The sequence below is a fragment of the Gymnoscopelus braueri genome (assembly GCF_963280865.1).
Source record: "Gymnoscopelus braueri genome assembly, chromosome: 21".
NCBI lineage: Eukaryota > Metazoa > Chordata > Actinopteri > Myctophiformes > Myctophidae > Gymnoscopelus > Gymnoscopelus braueri.
In genome coordinates, this window is record NC_137623.1 from 10,717,630 (window position 1) to 10,740,555 (window position 22,926).

At 41.2% G+C, this 22,926-nt stretch overlaps 2 protein-coding genes across 2 annotated transcripts in view; one reads left to right on the forward strand and one right to left on the reverse strand.

Annotated features, from left to right (window-relative positions):
- Positions 1–627: 627 nt before the first annotated feature.
- aoc1 (amine oxidase copper containing 1) lies at positions 628–5,078 on the reverse strand (the record flags this gene model as incomplete). The annotated part of the gene is made up of 4 exons (XM_080417666.1): positions 628–897; positions 2,004–2,136; positions 2,298–2,586; positions 3,542–5,078. 4 exons carry the CDS (start codon positions 5,076–5,078, stop codon positions 628–630), a joined length of 2,229 nt encoding a protein of 742 aa, XP_080273792.1.
- An 8,298-nt stretch (positions 5,079–13,376) lies between these two features.
- The window catches only part of sspo (SCO-spondin), a gene marked incomplete at both ends in the record, with an annotated part of 126,697 nt that continues 117,147 nt past the window's right edge, over positions 13,377–22,926 (forward strand). Inside the window, 11 exons of the mRNA XM_080417392.1 lie at positions 13,377–13,435; positions 14,369–14,578; positions 15,188–15,270; positions 15,682–15,852; positions 16,661–16,884; positions 17,829–17,931; positions 18,221–18,379; positions 18,831–18,916; positions 19,767–19,892; positions 21,158–21,314; positions 22,328–22,583. Of these exons, the coding sequence (XP_080273518.1) occupies positions 13,377–13,435; positions 14,369–14,578; positions 15,188–15,270; positions 15,682–15,852; positions 16,661–16,884; positions 17,829–17,931; positions 18,221–18,379; positions 18,831–18,916; positions 19,767–19,892; positions 21,158–21,314; positions 22,328–22,583 (1,634 nt within the window). The remainder of the gene's footprint in view (positions 13,436–14,368; positions 14,579–15,187; positions 15,271–15,681; positions 15,853–16,660; positions 16,885–17,828; positions 17,932–18,220; positions 18,380–18,830; positions 18,917–19,766; positions 19,893–21,157; positions 21,315–22,327; positions 22,584–22,926) is intronic.

Below are 22,926 nucleotides of genomic sequence, written 5' to 3' on the forward strand. Positions count from 1 at the left end.
TAACTTTTCAATTCATGAACTATCTCTCTCTCTTTCTCTCCCTCTCTCTATCTTTCTCTCGATATATATATGGTATATACATTTGTGTGTGTGTACACACACACACACACACACACACACACACACACACACACACACACACACACACACACACACACACACACACACACACACACACACACACACACACACAGATGTGCACAACTAACATGTGGCTAAGTACCGTGCTATAAACAGAAGCCAATAATTGCCTGGATAATCTTGACAGACCTGGCTTTTACTTCTCTCACATTTATAATCAATCAATCAATCTCAAAGACATTCCTTCAAACCTGAGACTAAAAGTGAGCTTATCGATTTCTAAAATCTCAGCAGCTATTCGAGATTGGGGTTCCATCTTGTAGCTATTTGCATTTAAGGGTAAATGAAGTGGAATTTCAGACGTTAAGAACTTCTGATGTGAACAATTGCCATATCCGGGAGTGCTGTTAAATGATCTCTCGTTTTTTATGATGCACATGGGTTGAAATTTAATGGATGCCCGCCCTAATCTATATTCTCTATCAGTGTTATGTGTTATGTGTTATGAACCCAGCTCAGATGGCCTTGATTGTGTAAAAGCACCCTTTATACTCCTGTGTAGGTGCCATTGTAGAAGAAAGGCTTGTCTGACACACAGTGACCCACAACCTCTGGCGTCCATCTCTGCACCTTGGGTTTGCCGTCCTGGTCCGGTCGAACAATGATGGTGCTCTTGGATGCCAGTGAGGGGTCCTCATCAAAGAAGTTGAAAGGTCGCAGGAAGAAGCCCACAGCGTTGCCCGGCGTTGCGGTGTTAGGGATGTCTTCTGAGTGAGGTACATGTAGGAATCCTACTGTCACCCAGGCTACCAGGTCCTACACACACAGAAAAGCAAACATGTTGGTTCTTTTGCATAGCGTATAGGCTTCAGTCAATACAATGTATAGTTTTCTTACATATCACAGTGCACCATCTTCTCTTCACTGAGTTGATTTTCATTTAATTTATTAGAGAAAACAACAACGCATAATGTGTTACTAAAGGAGGATGGAATATTATATATATTAAAGTCACAGGGAGAGGTGTGTCTAGATTTAAAAGTGTCGAGAGAAGGGGCAGATCGGACAGGAAGTGGATGGCTTTTTGGTCCAGCTACAGAGAAGGCTCGATCGCCCTATTGAGGCGGGTTCGTGGGACCCCGAGAAGCCTCTGATTTGAGGATCTCAGTGGCCTAGGGTTGTTGAGGGGACAAAATGATTCACAAATGTACTGTAGGTTGGTGCAAGACCATTTAGAGCTTTAAAAAATCATAATAAAATGTTAAAGTCAGCTTGGAATCTGGCCAATATAGGGGGTGATTGGTGATGTGATCCCGCTTGCAGGTGACAGTCAGGAGTCTGGCAGCCGCATATACGTAAGCTTCATTGTTTGACGCATATTGCCACATCATGTAAATTGTCTGGCTGTCCTTTTTCATTCCCAATAGAAACAATGGCATTCAATACACATGTATTGAGGTGTAAAACGAGAAGGGTCGAGCCTCATGAAAAAAGAAAACAAGTGAATTTAGAAGTTGCTTGCTATCTCCTGCAGTTGGCTTGTCAATAGTATTGCATTGCAATGTTGGGGTTAGTGTGACAGCCCTACAATAGAGTTTGCATCAAATATATTAAACATAGAGTTTTTCTCAGAAGTCAGTTAAAGAAAATACCAGTGGGAGAAAAAAATAACTTCAATGCTAACTAACTATGCAGCATTAAGTGTGCTTACCAGGGCACACTTTGCAGTAAGCATTTTGTGATCCTTGCTTTAAAATTATTCACTTTGTTCTAGTGACTAGTCTATAGAGTCTGAATACGTGAAAGTACCCTTCCCAACCTAGCATTTCAACTGGACAGACACAGTTTCAGCTACATCACTATCATCACAAGGCCAATGAGCGTTGTGCACTGTCACGTCACGTCTGTTACAAAGGCGCTACCTGATTGACGATATCTTCATTGTTGCGGATGTAATCCTCAAAGGACACGGCTGGCTCCCATGGGTCATTCTGGGCGTAAATGCTACTGCTGGTGAGCTCACTGTCTTTATGACGAGTCACAGCCAGAGGATACCTGCGTTGATTGAGACAATCAATCATTTTGATGGATCAGGCAAAGGCATATACGCGCACGCGCACACACACACACACACACACACGCATGCACACATACGCATATGTACGTATGCTGTTTTATACAATATATTAAGAGGGGTAGGTTTTTATTTTATTTACCTGGACCAGCTTATGCCATTCTCCTCTCTCCAGCCCTTTGGTAACACACTGTGACCATGGGAGTTGAACTGGATGCGATATCCCTTCTGGTGGCCCCACTTGTTTTTGTCATTGGGGTTGTAAAAGTGCACGTAGCGAGGGAACTTCTTTCCAAAGCGGAAAGCAGCAGAGCGCTCCGTCTTGTGCTGTGTCCTGTGGAGTTGTGATTGGACCACGGAATGCTCCGGGCTCCAGGGATTGGTGAAGTTGACGTATTTCAGATTTATTGACTCAAAGCTGTTCTCCCGACCTGAGTCACAACACAAAATGAAAACGTGTGTCAAGTTCTAGTTAATATTGAGATAAAGAAATACATTTACTCAAGCACATCTTTCAAATTTCACCTCAGTTGGAATGAGTTCACATTTTCAGTTCAACAAATGTACCCTGTTCGTCGCTACAAAAGGCTCAAACTTTGTGAAAAGTGTGAAAGTGTGAAGTGTGAAAGCCCTATTCATATGATTTGCTTGAATTAAACTTGACCCTAAACCTGTCCTGTACTCTTTTTGGCAGAAAACCTCTTACCAATTTTACTTAGCCTTAGGATAGAAAGTAAATTATATATATATTTTTTTTACATTTCACTGCCCAATTTCAACACTTGATTTAACACAAGGGGCTGACACTTTGTAATGATGGTTTAAAGTACAGAATGCCAGCTTATCTGCAATGTCACTAGCACAAGCCAGTGGAACCTTGTTTGTGTTCTTTCCCTTGCCCTAACAATAAATGTCTCCTTTGCCCTATCACACCCTCGCCACTTATTTTAATAATAACAAACACAAACATTAGAGATGATAGGATTCTATCTGATAGGAAAATGTTATCCCGTTATTAACCACTGTCTGCCAGGGGTCTATACTTCCCTGTCCCCTCGTAGTTTTTCCTTTTCACCAAATCTCTTCGCCAGAAATAGCCGATCTACGTGGTCAATACGTGTCACGTTACGACGCTTTGTGAGCTTGTAGGTCTGCTATTTTCGCTGAATGTTCATCCCAGAATAGGGATGATACGGTTCATTTAAAGATGCCAATGGCAAAAAGCTTGTTGTCATTTTCTATCCTCAATGGGTTATATGAAAAATATTGTTGTTGCAAATACAGTAGGTATTGCTTTTACTGCATGCTTTTAATGGTAGTCAATCAATACCATTAACGGCACAAGCACTCTATATAAAAAGCAACCGAATGTACAGTACTACTCACCAGCAATATCCAGGTCCACTTTATAATGAATAAGATGTGTGTGGAGGTTCCCCAGCACATAGTTATACACCTTGGTGCCATAGTTAAGTCCATTAGGTGTGAAGAACGTGGCATGGATGTACCCTGTGGCGCTGACTTTTGACTCCATCACCCCGTTCTGGTAGAAGTGGAAGTCCCAGATGTAATCGTAGTTGTAAACCGTGGAGGTTGTCCGCACCACCAGTACGGTGTTCTCCAGTCCCCCGTAGAAGTTGTATCCCCCTTTGAAGTTCGAATTGAAATGCCTCCTGAGGGGCGACGCTGTTGTCATCTCAAAAACACACAGTGCATTTCTGTGGTGCACGGGTTTGTCCGTGTCATAGTAGTGGTATAAGTCTATGAATTTGGCGATTTCAGGGCAGTCAATCCCGGGTGCCAGCTCGTAGCTAGAGGTACCCATGGCCCAGCCGGCGTCAATGTACTTTGTTTGCATGGCAGCAGGCGTATCTCCAGAATAGAAGGCCACCGCTTCTTGGAGGCCGATCTCGTAAGCGATCCTTTCCCCATTAAAACGAAGGTCAAAGATTTGCAGCCCGGCCGACGACCGCACGCGGTAGGCGAACGACCATCCGGCGTATTCGACGAAGTTTTTGTCGACGTGATATCGCGGCCCTTGAGGCTCTACGAGCTTCGGACCGTGGATGTTCGAGGCCGTGTTGCTGTCGCCGCGGGGGATGTAGGTGGAGTAGAGGTCGTTATCGTCGTGGTCGGGCAGCTTGACCTTCTCCACGTCTCCCAGGTCGTATCTTCTCACCAGCTCCTCCACGCTGTCAAAGTACTGGCCGTTGTACCAGACCTTGTCGACGGTCCACGTCCCCGGGTCCAGGTCTTTGTGGTTGATCAGAACCTCAAACCCCACCGGGTGGATGAAATAGCCCTCCACGAATTTCTGCAGCATCACCCAGGACCTCCTCTCCCCGGGGCCCAGGCCGCGAGGGGCTATGTCGGAGAAGGTCAGGCAGCGGTCGGTGCAGTTTGTGAACGAAAACCCTCCGGTGGTCTCAAACAGCAGCTTGTGAGCCACGGTCGCGATCTTCTCCAGGAGTTTGTTCATGTGATGATACTCTGTGGCGGTGATAGGTCGCGACTCGAATCCGACAGGCCTGTTCCCCTTGAACACCTTGACCTCGTGGGCCCTGGGGTACGGCAGAGGACTGACGACGTACTCCGTGATGTTGGGCTCGGCTTGATTCCCGAACTGGACCACCACCCGGGCCTTTCGCTGGGGTTTGGCCTGTCCGCGGTCCAGGGCCTTTAGGGCTTCGTGCTTCCTGGGCAGATGGAGCTCCATCAGTAGGATGCTGTTTTTCTCCAGGGTCATGCTACGGGCGTCGGTCAGCCCCAGCTCCGGAAGGCCATGGAGGTAGGAGCGTACCGCTTTCATCTCATGGACACTGAGGTCAGCGAACATGGAGGCGCCGTGGTGAGCCCACTCTCGTGCTCTGGAGGCGGCACACAGACCCAGGGAGACCAGGAGTACAAGACAGAGGAGCCTCATGGCTGGAGTTGCTGAAACACAATGATAAGAATAAGATAAGATACACCTTTATTGAACTCTGTGGGCAAATTCAGGTCATTCATAGCAGCAACAGCAGTAAATGTGAAACACAGGTTACATGTACAGTACATGTTAGAGTAGAGTGACAAGAGATAAAGGTCCTCGCATTTATTTTGTGTGATTAATTAGCGTTAATTTGTGAGATTAATTAGCGTTAATTCAAACTGATTTGATGACCTTCAAGATTAAATGACAATGTAATAAAACAAGGCCTTATAGAGTCTGACACTAGACATGCACTGGATCTGTATGAGTTAACATAATGTATGTTCTATCAATAGATATACTGTAAGTATAAATGTACAATGTATCACCAGTAAATTATTCATGTATCATCTATTGCTTATGAGTGGATAAATGTACAGACTATCAACAGTGGATATGAGACTGAATATAATGTATATAGTGCCTTCAACAGCGAGTATCTGGACAATACTTGTACAGTCTAGCAACAAATCATATGTAAAATTAAGAATGAGGGATACAAGATCTCTTTTATGACAGAGCAGAGCAGCCTACACACATATTCTCAATTAAAAAAGAATACAAAATGAACCAAATGTGTCTTGTAATCACAGATTCAGTAATATTTCTAGAAAGTAGAGCTCCGCAACATACAGCATATACATGCTGATCCACACAAATCAGATTGCACTATATAAGAAAAATACTCCTCACTTTCCCTCTTCGCTTCTACACAATACAAAACATGCAGAATCTTAATGCATCTCAGTAAATTGAATAAAGTAGTCCAGTGCAGTTGTTTTCCTCATCCCTGTCCACAGCTGGAAAATTATTCCTTATTCCTCCCTCTCTTTTTTTACACCAGTTTTTTATGTATAATTGCATTTCCTTCACATAGATCACAGCACAGTATATATCAACCTTTGCTACAAGGGGTGGGCTAAGGGCTTTCTCCTTATCTCCCACCTCTGTTTCAAAGTTCTACAGTTATCTATCCCATGCTCAGGTGCCATATTGCTATGTATATTTGTTTGTTTTCCCATTGCCTTTCACTTTGATTAACCACTTAACCACCAAAGATCTAAATCTCCCCTTCTTATAATGACATCATGCCTAAAGTTGGGATACTAGGGTTAAAGTGGTCAAAAATAAATCTTTATCCAACAGTATCATTTGTATTAGTATTACTATGAATTAGTCCCTGGCATCTCTGCATCCACAACAAAGAAACAAATGCAGGTACTCTACCTGTGGTATTCACTTCAAACACTGAAGCACCTTCTTGCTTCAGTCCCTTTGTGAAACAATGTTGATTGTCCCCTGCCTGCGCAGCACAGCTCCAGGTGAGAGCAGTAGCCTACAATATTCCTCCCTTGAGCAATAGAGCAGGAAACAATGCACTGCAGCTTATATTTGACCTCCTACTTGGTGACCAATGGTGATTGGCCAGCTATTGGTCGTAAATATGATGAAATAACTGATCATTTGTCCACCAGGTTCAGTGTAAGCATGGCGATTGTGTTTGTCTGGGTCCTAAAAGTATTGCGCAGTCATTTATAAAATAGGTCAAATCTTTATCCTGGCTTGAGACAGACTGTGAATGTCAGGCAGGAATCTTTTCAGTACAAACATGATGGGGACAGAGCCAAATGTGAATCCCTTTGAGGAGTGTTGTAATTGGAAGTGGATGATTTAGAATCTAAACAATCTTTTAGATGATTTTTATGTCTCAGGAAAACACTAGCTATAGCAGGGGTGATGGAGAGGGCCACTATATTTCCACACTCACTCCAGAGGGCCACATTGCATATACTGTCGGGCCATTCTATGTCACACAAAAGTACCAAAAATAGACGATCTACAAGCTCAAGCACTGCGACGCGACACGCTGAGGTTGTGGATCTGCTATTTTTGCTAATTTTTTATTGGAATCCTGAATTTGTTTTTGCTATTTTTTAATTGGAATCCTGAAAAGTTACATTTTTATTTAATTTCAAATGCATTTAGTTAATACTTATGCTAACTTTATGAACTTAAATACAAATACATTGGAAATAAAAAAAGACAATAGATTTTTTATTCTAGTCTGTCATTTAAGCTACTATTATAGACTGAAGTAATTTAAGTGGGTCATGTTTGGAATAGTAACAGCTGAAATTAATAATATATCAGTATTCTGATATTAACCTGCGGGCCACATTAAGTGCAGGTGGGGGCCGCATGTGGCCCCCGGGCCGCCAGTTGCCCATGTATGAGCTATAGTGAAAATATGGAAAATAAAATTGAATAGGGAAAGCTACTGTTAAGGAAAATAGCCAATCTACAAGCTCACAACGTGTCGCATGGCATTGCACACAATGATTTGCCCCGGACAACTAAAGGTTAATGAAGACATAACTAATGTATGAGGAACATTCAGCCTTATGTAATCATGATAATTATGTTCTCAAGGACAATACTGTAAGTACGGGACAATAGGCTGACATTAATGTTTCACAACTTGTAATAAATCCTTTGCATCATGGATGACCTTTATCCTTTAATTTCTAATGATTATGATCAGGGGTGTAGCACCACATTCTGGGCCCTGGGACAGTTGCACAACTTGTAATGAATCCTTTGCATCATGGATCACCGTTATCCTTTAATTTCTACTGATTATGATCGGGGTGTAGCATCAAATTCTCATCGCAAATATTTTGGGGTGGTCACTGCTGTTCTGCCTGAAACACTTTTCACTCTTATTTACAATTAAGCATCAATATAAGGATACAACAAAGGCACCTGTGTTGACTTGACACATCCTATGTTTCTAGAATGACCTGAGTCACATTATCATACACTATGCATTTGTACTGATGAAGGTCAGAGGGACTATAATAGTTTCTTTGTCTTTCTGATATGATTACAAATTTAAAAATACTAAGAAAGCAACCTTGCCTGGCTAATTACAATCTCTCCACCTTTATAATTGTACAATTGATTAACCATCATAATCAGTGTTCTACAGTGCAGACTGTAGGACTTAAAGCAGTACACACTGGACATTGTGTCAGCAAAGCTCACGCAGGCTTATCAAAGATTCTAGCCACTCTAACCACAGACTGTATCCGATGCTACCAAAGGGAAATTGGCTTCATAGCTTCAGAGCCACTGGCAGTGTATTGCGAAATAGCTTCTTCCCCCAGACAATCAGGCATATGAACGATCGGGCCAGGGGAAAATAATGATAAGCTTGGGAAACGCTAATACCCTTGAACCTTGAAACATGCAGTTAGTCTATTGGCTCATTTCAACTACAAGAAATAAGCGTGCCGAGTCTGCCGACACCATGCAATGAAATACTTCACAGGTTCTGGATTTGTTTCCATACGCTACCGCTTGGTTTCAGATAAGGTTCTCAGGAACTAATTGGCCCTGGCCACTGCACAGGAGGTAGTACCTTGAGATATGAGAACTTGTCAAACCGCTAAAATAGCTGGCTCACAAATATAGCTGGATCACAAGCTCAGTTGTGAGCTTGTAGATCAGCTATTTTTGATTGTTGTATTAGTTTTATTCATGAAATACCTCACTGGTTCTGATTATAGTGGAAACCAAAACAACAACAACAAAACTTTCACAGGCCTTCTGGGTCTTCCAGGTTAAAGGTTCTGTGATACCCTTCATATGAAAAGAGATATTGGTAGCACTTGCTATGCATCCTATGTGTATAACGCATCATGAACATACTTATAAGGCATTATAATCTGCTCATAACCCTGTATAATCATATCTATAAGAGCTCATAAATACTCATAATGCTTTATAACCATAACCATAAGACATTATAAGGCCTTTTATAATGACTTATAAGTATCAAGTGTTATAATACTTCATAATTGCTGGCAAATTGGTAACAGTTGCTATGCATCCCAAATTAATTCTCATAGTTATAATCCATTATAATCAATTGATAATGCTTTATTATCACTGTTATAATGTGTCATAACCATTATAATGCATTATTATAATGCATTATACTACGATTATAAGTTATTATAAGTGGTCATTTGTTACTTTATGATCATTTTATAAGGCTTCATTATCAAGTTTATAATGCCTTATCACTTATAAGGCGTTATACTGTGATTATAAGTTATTATAAAGTGAACATTTGTGACATTATGATCATTTTATAAGGTGGTATTATGAAATTTTTATTGCCTTTAAATCACTGTTATAATGCATTATGATTACTGATTATGATTACTGTTATAATGCATTAAACTATGATCATAAGTTATTATAAGTGGCCATTTGTTACTTTCTGATCATTTAATAATGCTGTATTATAACGTCTAAAATGCCTTATACTCACTGTCATAACGCATTTTAATCACTGTTATAATGCCTTATTATCACTTATAATGCATTATAACTGTGATTATAACGCATTATAACAGTGATAATAAAGGATTAATTATAATGGATTATAACTATGAGAATACATTTTGGGTTGCATAGCTATAGTGTTACCAAGTGGGTAGCAATTATGAAGTATTATAATACTTCACATTATAAGTCATTATAACATGCTGTATAATGTGTTATGATTGCATTATACGTTGTTATGAATATTTATAACTGTAATCATCAAGTGTTATAAGCTTAATACAATGTATTTATACTTGAACTTATAAGTCATTATAACAAGCTTTATAATGTGTTATGGTTATGGTTATAAAGCATTATGAGTATTTATGAGCTCTTATAAATCTGATTATACAGGGTTATGAGCAGATTATAATGCATTATAAGTATGTTCATGATGCGTTATACACATAGGATGCATAGCAAGTGCTACCGAGATGGTAGTCTGCCTTGCTGAAAGGCACAGGAGATGATGAGGGTTGGAGATTTTCTTTCTCCTTGCTGAGCTGGTCTGGATCTCTGAGCGGACAATCTTCTCACAATCTGCCTCTTCTCACGCTCTCTTTCTCTTTTTCCCCCCTGCCTTTTACCAGCAAATGTGACTAATTCTTTACTCAGTGACTCAATATTGTACAGTCACTATGTCTTCTTTAACAAATGGCTAACATCACACCATTAACCACTTAAAACCTAGCTATTTTCAGTAAAGTTCAGTCCAAGTACAGAGCTGACCCCAGTCAACTAAGTATTAGTTTACCAAGTTCAGACGGTTTAGGAGAGACAAGCCAGCCCTAGAAGGAAAAAGGGAAGGAGAGGTCATTGATGACATATGACCTTTGTAATCCACACCACTCCACAGCAACCTCCCACTTCTCATGACCAGTGGTGGGAGAAGTACTCACATGTTTTACTTAAGTAGAAATATCAATGCTGTAATGTAGAAATACTCTTGTTACAAGTAAAAGTCCGGAATTCAAAATTGACTTGAGTAAAAGTACAAATATCTTTATGCAGAATGTCCCATTTCACAAGTTTTCAAGTGTACATATAAAATGTATTAAAATCTTTTGAAAATAGCAGATCTAGAAGCTCAGAATGCGTCGCATCGCGACGCATTGTGAGCTTGTAGATCGGCTATTTTCAAATGGCCAAAATATATATAGGGCTGAAGTGGGTAATGTGTGTTTTGTAATAATAATCAAAATCTAGTAACTTGTAACTAAAGTTTTAAAATAATTGTATTGGAGTAAAAGTATAATATTTGCCTCTGAGATGTAGTGGAGTAAAAGTAAAAGTATTGCAAATTGGAAAGTTCCTCAAAATTGTACAAAAAAAGTTCTTGAGTAAATGTACTTAGTTACTTTACACCACTGCCCACTTCTCATGACACAATAGCCAACGCTTTGTGACGACACCGGCGACTCCTTTATGTCGCTCCCGAATCAGTTCAAGTTGTACTGTGGTGACAGCTGTGTTTGAGCCCAGGGTCGGGAGGTTACATGTGGGATATTGGGTGAGTCTGAAAGGCCCCCCCTTGGCCCCGTGTCTATTGACATGCTTCATTAAATAAACTCCCCACCACCCTTCCCGAAACGCCTCTCTTTATAGGATTAGGCTCCAACAAACATCTCTTCATCCCGAGGGGTGAAGCCACTTCACTCTCTCCTACCCTTACCTCTCTCTCCAGCACCAGTGGTGTAAAGTAACTAAGTACATGTACTCAAGTACTGCACTTATGTGCAATTTTGAGGTGTTTTTTTTACTTTCTTCAGTATTTATCATTTTCAATACTTTTTCTTCTACCCCACTACATCTCAGAGGAAAAAAATATACTTTTACTCCACTACAATTCTATGAAAACTTTAGTTACTTGTTACTTTGTAGATTTTGATTATTATTACAAAACACACTTCAGCCCTATAAATATTTCGGCCATTTTAAAATAGCAGATCTACAAGCTTACAATGCGTTAAGATGCGACACATTGTGAGCTTGTAGATCTGCTATTTTCAAAAGAATAGAGTTGTAACAGGTTTGATTTACAGTACCCTTTTTATTCTGCTATGATAGTTGTCTACTACAGTACGTTGAAATTGTATGAATGTATTTATTATTAATAAAATAAATCTGTATGTCTCTGCTACCCCCCAAACACACAGTACTCAGTTTACACACACATTTTCACGCAAAGGACCGCTGTAAAAAATAACCTCTCATGCTTTTTTTGTGTTTTATCCTTTTGACAGATATGTACAAATAAATGTTCATGTATGTGTATTCTTGTCAATAAAATTGTCAACCAATCAGTCAAAAAAATCAGTCAATCAATTAATCAAACAAACACACACACACACACACACACACACACACACACACACACACACACACACACACACACACACACACACACACACACACACACACACACACACACACACACACACACACAGTCAAACACACAGGGAGGCAGACATGCAAATGTAGAGATGGGCATTGACAAACATGCCCACACAGATGCAAACTGACAGACATGCGCACAAATACGTTGCGAATCACAACAGATGCAGGTGCATACACACACACACACACACACACACACACACACACACACACACACACACACACACACACACACACACACACACACACACACACACACACACACACACACACACACACACACACAGCCCCCCCAAGGGCTTCTTCAACTAAAGACTTCTTTACTTTTTGGTGGGGCGAGGCTAGAAGATGTGTCATAGGTCCAGTGACCAATGGCATCGCTCGCAGCTGTGACCTTGGGCCTGGTCGCCAATGGCTAGGGCCTCAGATGGCACTTTATATCCCGGGAATCGCACCCCACGTTTAAAAGCCAGCAATAGGGTCTACCGTCTCCCTATATGGCAACATATCACCACACTGAGGAATATATCACAACAGAACAACAACAAATAAAACGATAGAAGGTAAAATAAAAAGAACATAACAAGTTAAAGGATTCCTCAGAGCCTGCTTTCAGATCCATCTGAAGGCAATTCATTGGTAAGGACATTTTTCTTTTTTGCTGTGTATTTATTTAGAGTAGAATGAGTTCAGAGAGGAGGAATGACATGCAATACGTCTAGAAATTCTATCCTAGAATACAACCAGAAGGTTACTGTGGACCAGTTCACTCCTGTAAGAAAACTCTTTAAATAGCTCACCATCAAACAAAGTAGCTATAGATGATAAGAGAGGGGTGAGTTTAGTAAATGCTACTGAACATCGAGGAGTTAACGTGATAAGACACGTTCCTTCTATTGTCGGTTTTAAACTTTCATTTTGAAATATTTGCTTTAAGTCATGTTTTTACAAAGTTTTCTTGATTTGACTATTATTGTTCTTTCCGAATAGCATTTTCTGTTTTACTTATTTGATGTGCAGATTTTTATTTTCCTAATGTTGTCTAAAGTGTCTTGCTCTGCTTGCTCTTAGCAAAACTAATTGCATCTCATGAAGCTGTACTCTACTAATTGATCTATTTATAAATATTTATACTATAACGTTTTCCAATGTATTGTTATTAAATATTATATAGTATTAGGATATTGAAAATGTTACCAACTAGTGATTTTTTTAAAACGCTTGAATTCTCCTTGATTATACATTTTTAATTATTATTGTATTATGAGGTTATACCTCATACTTGAGCAAGAATGGATTACAAATGAATATGCTAGCTTGCTTGGTTAAAAATTACGAGATAGTACAACACTCGTATAGTATAACACTCTCTGTACTGCTATGTTACAACTGTACCTGATGCTCATGGTTTTATCCCTCTTTCCTGGAAGTTTAATCGGGCAACATTCCAGAGGGCAGACCATGGAGGCACTGACTGTGCTACTGTCTCTGCTGGGACTGCACATGGTCATGGGAATGGGGTATGTATACATTGGATGGGTTCAAGCAGTACTTAATGGCCTCTTCTTTTATTACCACTTCCAAACTGGCGTCTCTAAAATGTTCTAAAATATGCAAAAATGTTCATCAAATTGCACAAAGAAAGCAGATACAACACAACCAACCAATTGCATTGAGCTTATAGATTGGTTATTTTGCCGTGAAATATTTATGCTATTGCATAGATAGCATAAATAGTGACAGTTAGTGTTCCTTGTGGACAAGCTTGTTAACTTGAAAATCAGTTATTGTTGAAAATAGACACCGTCCGCTAAATAAATTCAGCTTCACAGTGAAGGGAGCGACACAGAAGATAATAAAGAAAGAGAAAGACCGGACAAGATGAGATGAAGATAGTGAGATAGATAGATACAGATTAATACACCTACATGGGGTCATTTATTTTCCTTCTCTGGTCATGATAATACCAACTTAATACTTCCTAAGGTATTAATACTTCCTCATCAAATCAATATTTTAAATGTTTTATTTGCACATGCATTCCATACATTCCATTGGGCTGGACCACACATAGACAAATGACATCATCAACTTGCGACAGGCATTGTCCCTGTTGAGTAAAAGATGAACTGTTTCTAAAATAGATAAAATATTTAAGGTGTTTTACATTTTTACTTTTAGTTATAGAGGGCAATTATAATTTATTAAGGCATATAAGGCTTATTAGTCAGGGATACTTTTAAATATAATAATAATAATAATAATAAAATGTATATTAACAAATTAATAAAAATGTTCTATACATTTTTATTTTAAATGTACTCTCAAGTCTCTATTGTTGCTATATTGTTGCTATTACTGTGCCAATATTATTTGCTACTGGTGTACAAACTTACCGTATAAGCGACTAATAATTTAGTGTAAATGTGCCTTGGTTTGAATCCGTTCTCCAGACACTGGTGTGAACACACGGAGGAGGAGAGAGTGGAGCGAGTCCTGTCTCCGCGCCTGCAGCTGGAGGTGAGCTGTTCTGAGGTGTACCGGTACAACACCCAGGACTGGAGGCTAGATGTGGACAGAATGCGACACAAGCACGGCGGAGACGATGGCATCGCACTCTATTACAAACAACAGGGGCCCAGCGCGGCCTGCTACCTGTACAAGTAAGTGAACCCGGGTTCGGTCGATCCCACTGTTTCAACATGTTCAAAATTAGCCCATTAAGACCGGGAACGCATCTGTGTCATTTTAAGATTGCTTTGGCTTTTCAAAAATTGAAGATATTCATGCTCAAAATCTTTGAATATATATATATGTTTTAAAGAGAACATTTTTAACTCCGATCTGTGCTTCTGGGTGGTCCCTGGAACAACATATTTTGAGATGGGGGTCCGCAAGGCCAAATACATATCATTTTGGGGGTCCTTGACATGGAAAAGTTGGAGCACCACTGCATATTGCAACATACTGTTAGGATTTAGAAAACATTTTTAGACATGTATTTGGCCGCAGACCCCCGTCTCAAAATGTTTTGTTCCAGGGACCCCCATGAAGCAAAGATTTGAGTTGGAAATGTACGCTTAAAAAATATATACATTCAATGGTTCAAGATTTTTCAAAAATAGCAGATCTACAAGCTCGTACGAGCTTGTAGATCTGCTATTTTTTAATAGCCAAAGCAATCTTTAAGTGACACAGATGCGTCCCCGGATTGAATGGGTTCAACAGAGCCGAGTCGTGTGGTCTCACTCTGATCTGTGTGTCTTCTTTAGACCCCCAGAGACGGAGACTCAGCGAGTGAACAAGACGGTGCGAGGTTGCTGTGAGGGCTGGGGAGGCCCGCGCTGCTCACAAGGTAAGCCCAGGGCACCAACCAACTAACCAAGCCTCTGGTTCATTGCAGTAGCCTATTGTGTGTGTTCCCCAGAGGACATTACCAAGTGTATTTAGTTCAAAGACGTCATACTGTCAACGATAAATCACTCTCATAAACATCCATTTGTAAACGTATTTCTAACCATTGTGAAACAACATAAACTCTCAGAGAAACAGCTTTTAGTAACTAGCTAGCCTACCATGAATGTTTTTTTTTATATTATTGTACATTCTGGGAGTTATACAGACCCATAAGGGTCCATTTGTCCCTGGGCCCCATGTTAATCACACAATAGCATGTTGAAACCATCTATAGCAGCAAAGCCTACAGTGTCCACCCTTTTCTTAACCCTGTCTCCATGTCTCCATCGCTGCACCTCCATCCATCCAGGTGTGGGTGTCCGTGGACAGTGTTTCTCCACGTGGAGTTGCGAGGAGTTTCCTGGGGTCCACAACTCCTCTCTGATGGCCATGGAGCAGTGCTGTAGCAGCCTCTGGGGGCTCAGCTGGAGGAATGCCTCCGACCACACCTGCTTGTCCTGCACCTACACCCTACTGCCTGGTCAGTGAGCATGCATGTAACTTCACACACACTGTGCAAAAAGCCTGATATCTCTCCTGGACAAGGGGGGGGATTCCCTCTTGGCGTATAGCAGTTTTCCCACATGGAAAATATTGCACCGGATCGACTACTTGAATTGGATCGCATTTGGATCGCATTTGGATCGGTGGACGTTAACCCCTCTATTAACCCATTAAGACCGGGAACGCATCTGTGTAATTTTTTGATTTCTTTCGGCTATTCAAAAATAGCAGATCTACAAGCTCATAGCAGTGCTGTAGGGGGCAAGCTTGTAGATCTGCTATTTTTGAAAAATCTTGGAACATTTTTGCAAATCCTTGAATATATATATATATATATATTTAAAGCGAACATTTGTAACTCAAATCTTTGCTTCTGGAGGTCCCTGGAACAAAATATTTGACAAATAAAAATATATATATTCAAAGATTTGCACTCATTTTCACGATTTTTCAAATATAGCAGATCTACAAGCTCATAGCGCGGCACTCGGTGCCACGCTATGAGCTTGTAGCTCTGCTATTTTTGAATAGCCAAAGAAATCAAAAAATGACAGATGCGTTCCCAGTCTTAATGTCCATTCGTTTTAATTCTCTGCACTCTTCCCTCCTTGTAAAGCTTAATTTATCATATTTTTTAGACCTCCTGTTGTCCTTTTTCCTGCGTGTGAGGGTCTCCATGGTATAGCACCAAGATCCCCTGATAGTATGCTGCTATCCGCATCTCTGGGGAATGGCACAAAGACACTGATCTCACCCCTTTCTCTGTTGTTTGCCTCTCTATACAGACTCCCAGTCCTCCCCCCTGGTACGCGGGGGCCTGCTGGGGAGCACCAGAGCTCCACAGGCGTCGGCCACCTGCATGAGCTGGGGAGGGGCCCACTATCGCTCCTTTGACAGGAAGCACTTCCACTTCCAGGGCAGCTGCACCTACCTGCTGGCCTCCTCCACGGACGGAACCTGGGCGGTCTACATCAGCACCGTCTGCGATGGCGGAGCGGAATGCAGCAAGGTAAGTGCAATGGATTTTTTGGTTATTCAAAAATAGCAGATATACAAGCTCATAGCGCGGCACCGAGTGCCGCGCTATGAGCTTGTAGATCTGCTATTTTTGAAAGAAAATCGTGAAAATGTGTGCAAATCTTTGAATATTTTTTAAGGCAAAAATGTGTAACTCAAATCTTTGCTTCTGGGAAGGGAGGGGGAGGGGGGGGTCCCTGACCCGGAAACAAAATATTTTACAAATCTTTGCTTTAAAAAATATATATATTCAAAGATTTGCACACGTTTTCAAAAATAACAGATCTACAAAGTCCATAGCGCGGCAATCTAAAATGACAGATGCGTTCCCGGTCTTAATGGGTTAATTATGGGGTGGGTGGGGGAGGGTTAAAATGTGACCCATAGCTTTAGCCATGGAGGGATTTTGACTAATGCAGGACTAGTGAGCCCCAAAGAGCTTGAGATACAGAGGTTTGCATGAAAATGCATGTTAATTTTGTCCATTATATTTGCTATGGTGAAATGGTATTAGTGTTGATTCAAAGTTGTTTATTGTGGAGCTTGCATACAGTACAGCTACCACTGAAACAGCTACAGTCTGCAGTCTACACTGTTTCATTGTTCTGTCACCTTGCATTGCATTAGGTCATTATCCTGTTTATTGGCATTACATTACAGGTCATTGTTCTGTCAATTTGCATAACATTAGGTTACTAATGTGTTCTGTTTCTTGGCATTACATCCATTGTCATTGTTCTGTCACTGAAAGTGACTCACTTTGCATTACATTAGGGTGTTGACGGCAATGCAATACAAATATCTGACCATATGATTTGTGTGTGTGTGCGTGTGTGCGTGTTTGTATGTGTGTGCATGGGTGTGTGTGTGTGTGTGTGTGTGTGTGTGTGTGTGTGTGTGTGTGCGTGTGTGTGTGCGTAACTCTTCTCCCATCAGGCTCTCAGGATGATGCTGGGTCTAGACTTGGTCTCAGTCCTTCACCGGAATTTAACTCTCAACAACCTTCCTGTCCCTCATGGAGAACCACTCTTCCAAAATGGTACTTTTCACTCATCACAGAATCTCTGGAATGGATGTATATTATATGTGTATGTAGTGTACTGGATGGATGGATATAGGGGCTGAGCATTTCACATCCCTTTGTAATATGATAGCTTATGTATATGCTTATGTGTCACATTTTCATACATACATAAATCAATCAATTGTCTATTGAACCCACAGAACTCACGTCTAGAAGACGTTTAGCACAGACTTGCTTTGTACAACTGGTAACTTACAGACAGTCAGAGCTTTTGTTTTTTTGTTTGGTGTCTTGTTTCATCCAGGAGTAAGTGTCTACTGGCTGGGGGACTTTGTCTTTGTGGAGAGTGGTCTGGGGGTCAGGGTGAAGTTTGACCTGGCTAACACCGTCTACCTGACAGTGACCGCTGAACACATGGCTGCCACCAGGGGGCTGTGTGGAGTCTACAACAACAACGCTGATGGTGAGACGCACGCACGCTCGCATGCCAAAATTTAGAAGCAGCAGCTGCTGAAGGAGCGCTAAAACAGTGAAACGTGCCGATGGTTAATAGATGGTTAATAGATCACTCACACCCTGTTAGTTAAATAGTTATTAATGACTTGTTAACTATACATTAGTGATTTATAAACTGCCTTATACATATTTATTAGACCACGAATAAGCTATTGGTAAACTAATTAATTATGTGAAGTATGTGTTAATAGTTTATATATGTTATTGGGACGTTATTGTAAAGTTGCAACTATCCCTCATTTACTCATGTTAGTTAATGAGGAATGGTTAACCAGTTCTTCATTGCCCCATGGAAAACCTTCCTCATTGTTTCATGTTATCATGCTTTGCTACAAGCACACATTATGCTGTACAGTACACCCAGAGGCTTACACTGTTTGTTTTTCTGGAATCTACAGATGATTTCACCACAATGAGTGGAGCTGTGTCCCCGTATGCTGCCAGCTTTGGAAATTCATGGAGAGTACCTGACCAACAGACTGAGGTACTGCACTGAACTCATTCACTTCTGTGCAACTTCGATGGTTGTAAAATTACTGCAGTCTTTCTGTGTGATGCACATGAGTCCATTTTGAGCCTTTGCTTTTATCCAGCTAGCTAGTACCTAGCAATGTCTTTTGCTAATGGTCTCTGGCTTTGCAGTCATAGGGGCTGTGTCCACAGAAAGAGATTTTTACCAGGTTGCAAAACCTGGTCTACATCTACACTGGCTAGTCCTGACTTTTGCGTGACTTTTTCCTCATTGGCAGGTCATTTAGCCAATGAGGGCTCAATGTCCTCTCAGAATATGGGATCTAAAGACGACCCACAGCGCCGCCTCCAACAGCGACCCAGAAAAAAACAAGACAACGCACAGACGCCCTTACTGAGGCACACAAACTGATTTAGCTCCGTTCATAAACTATTTACTATTTACAGCCATTTTGGCTGTTTTTGTTAGTCTGCGAGCGAAAGGGTACAGGACCACGGGTCCATTTGGTTCCGTGCGGGGACGCTGGAGAGAGCAACCTGGTATAATATGACTGTGTCATATCTTGTTTTTGTTGTCAGAGGCTTTCTGTTATGCATTTCTGTTTTAAAGACGTGCTAGGAGCTCTCCTCATCCCACCGCCATGCCTCATATTTCAGTGTTCTTGGCATCCAGCGTTCTTTGGCAGAGCGCTCTGTTAGCCTCAAGTAGAAAATAGTTAACATTTTGGATTGCACTCATTAATGTCACTTTTTTCGACCGACCAATCGAAACCAAGGAGAGGCGGAATTAGGTGGAAAACTGTCATTAGGGTTTAAGTGGTTAAGTGACATAGTTAAGTGAGTGTTTCTTTTGTCTTCATCAGGGCTGTAGTGATGCAGCTGAGCTGGGTCACAGCTGCGACCTCACAGGAGACGTGGAGCTGCGCAGACAGGCAGAGGCCATGTGTCACCGACTCCTGGAGGACCCCTTCAGACACTGCCACCCTCGGGTCAGCCACAACTCACTGTCATAATATTGTCAAATAAATGTTTTTCCACTATGGCATATCTCTATGCTGTACAGACAGTGATACATAAATATATACTTAAATGCAGTGGTGGAAAAAGTATTCAAATTTTTTACTCAAGTAAAAGTATCAATATTGCAATGTAGAAATACTCTGTTACAAGTGAAATCCGGAATTCAAAATGTACTTGAGTAAAAGTACAAAAGTATTGGTATCAAAATGTACTTAAAGTACCAAAAGTAGAAAGTACTCATTATGCAGAATGTCCCATTTCACAAGTTCAAAATGTATACAAATCTTTTGAAAATCGCAGATCTACAAGCTCACAATGCGTCGCATCGCGACACATTGTGAGCTTGTAGATCGGCATTTTTTTTTTACACCACTGCATGAATGGTACAGTAGGACCTACTGTATATAAAAGTAGGATCTACAAGCTCACAACATGGCGTAGCGCGGCGCGTTGTGAGCTTTTGATGAGCTATTTTCAAGAGATTTGGTGTAGAGGGGAAAAAGGTCCGGACCAAGTATAGAGCCCTGGGGACCCCGGTCAATTATATAAGGTTTATTAATGTCTGTATAGGAAGTCACATGCTTTTATCAGGGTTCTTCCAGTCTTGGGCATTAAAAGCTGTCAAAAGTTCATGGTCATAGTCTGCAAGCACCATGACAGCTTCAATTGTCTGCAACGATTACAGGTGTGACAGGCAAGGAAAACGTTTTAATTAACAACCACAAATAAGCTTAGTTTAATTGATTGAAATAGATAGATAGATTAACTATTAATGAATTAACTAATTAAACAAACACAATTAAAATCGGATGAAGAAGACGCAGAAAAACGTTGAATCTTTATTTGCTCGTGAGCTTTATTGCCTTGCGTTGTGAGGTGTTATCATGCGGTGAAATGAAAGAAGAGTTTGATATGTTGGTTAATGAGTGATGAATGGAGATCTCTCTCTCTCTCTCTCTGTCTGCGCTCATACATTAACCACTTCAGCTCTATATGCGTTTCGGCCATTTGAAAATAGCCGATCTACAAGCTCACAATGCGTCGCATTGTGAGCTTGTAGATCTGCTATTTTCATACGATTTTTATGCATTTGAAAACTTCTTCAATGCAGTATTGATACTTTTACTTAAGTAAGAAATGTGAGCACTTTTTCCACCACTGGTAGTAGTGTTGCTGTTGTTGTTTGATACGACTGTACCCATGGTCTGAACGTTACTGTGTCCCTGATGCTCAGGTGGACCCAGCGGCGTACGTAGACACCTGCCTGTACCTGTACTGTAGCCTCGGGCCCAAGCAGAGGCAGGGCGCCGTGTGTGACACTCTGGCCAGCTACGCCCGCGAGTGTGCCCAGCAGCACGTCATCCTCACCTGGAGGAGCGCCACGCTCTGCGGTAAACAAAAAGTCACCTTTATGTCTATTTATGTTTGTTTTTGTCTATTACTATTACGTCTATTATTATTATGTATGTCTGTTATGTGTATTTATGCCCCTGGGTCTGGGTTTCAGAGACGCCCGTGAGATTTTGGGGGTTTGAATTTGGCTCAATGTTGTCCAGAATGTTTCACAATAAATATGAGACATAGCGTAAAGCAGTGGTTCGCAAACCTGTAGGTCGGGACCCCCCGCATGATTTTGGGGGGGTCCCCAGATGATAAAGTGACGAAAAAAAACGTTTTAATAAAAAATAAAAAAATTAAGAAAAGACCGTTACTGCATCAAAAGTAATCAACAAACTATACAATAAAACATTGGCCAAATTGTCAAATGATATAAGAAAGAGGCAAGAATTGTGAAAATAGCCGATCTTCAAGATCACAACGCCTCACAACGCTTGAAGATCGGCTATTTTCACAATATTTATCTGTGGAACAGAGTTAAACAAAATGGGGGTTCCCCAGTTCAAATATGATTATTTTGGGGGCTCCCCAGTTCAAATAAGATTATTTTGGGGGCTCCCCAGTTCAAATATGATTATTTTGGGGGCTCCCCAGTTCAAATAAGATTATTTTGGGGGGTCCCCAGTTCAAATAAGATTATTTTGGGGGGTCCCCAGTTCAAATATGATTATTTTGGGGGGTCCTCAGTTCAAATATGATTATTTTGGGGGGTCCTCAGTTCTAATAAGATTATGTTGGGGGGTCCCCAGTTCAAATATGATTATTTTGGGGGGTCCTCAGTTCAAATATGATTATTTTGGGGGGTCCTCAGTTCAAATATGATTATTTTGGGGGACCTCAGTTCAAATATGATTATTTTGGGGGGTCACAGCCTGAAAAGGTTGAAAACCACTGCTGTAAAGCACCATATATAAATAATATCCTAAATATGTGCAAATGTATAATCCTGTGAAGTCAACCAGATTCTCAGTCTGATTCTCCACTGTTTGTCTCTGTCGTCCCTCAGGTCGCGTGTGTCCCAGAGGTCAGGTGTTCTCGGACTGCGTGTCCTCCTGTCCTCCCAGCTGTACGTCCCCCCAGGCCCCGGGTCCGGCCTCCGCCGCGGCGGGCCAGTGCAGGGAGGAGTGCGTAGGGGGCTGCGAGTGTCCCCCCGGTCTCTACGTCCACCAGGGCGTCTGTCTGAAGAGAGACGACTGTCCCTGCTTCCACCGCAGACGCTCCTACCAGCCGGGAGACAGCATACAGCAGAGGTGCAACACCTGGTGAGTGCTGTGGGACCATTTATTTTTTCCTGCATTCATCCAGCAGACAGATTGGCTCGGATGAGCGTACGAGGGGCCGTTAGGGTTTAAAGGTGTAGTTCACCCAAAAGATTACTTAATTTTCCATCAATTACACAAAAGATGTCCACGAATTTAAGGCTTCATGGGGTGTGTAATTGATAGAAAATAAGTAATTTTTTTGGGTGAACTACTTGCTCAGGGACACTTTTAAAGAAGACTGGGTGAGCCTAGGGTTGACCGGTGTGTGTTTTTCCTATCTGTAATTTTCTATATCTCTCTTCTTCTTATTCTTCTTTCTCTTTCTCTCTCTCTTTCTCTCTCT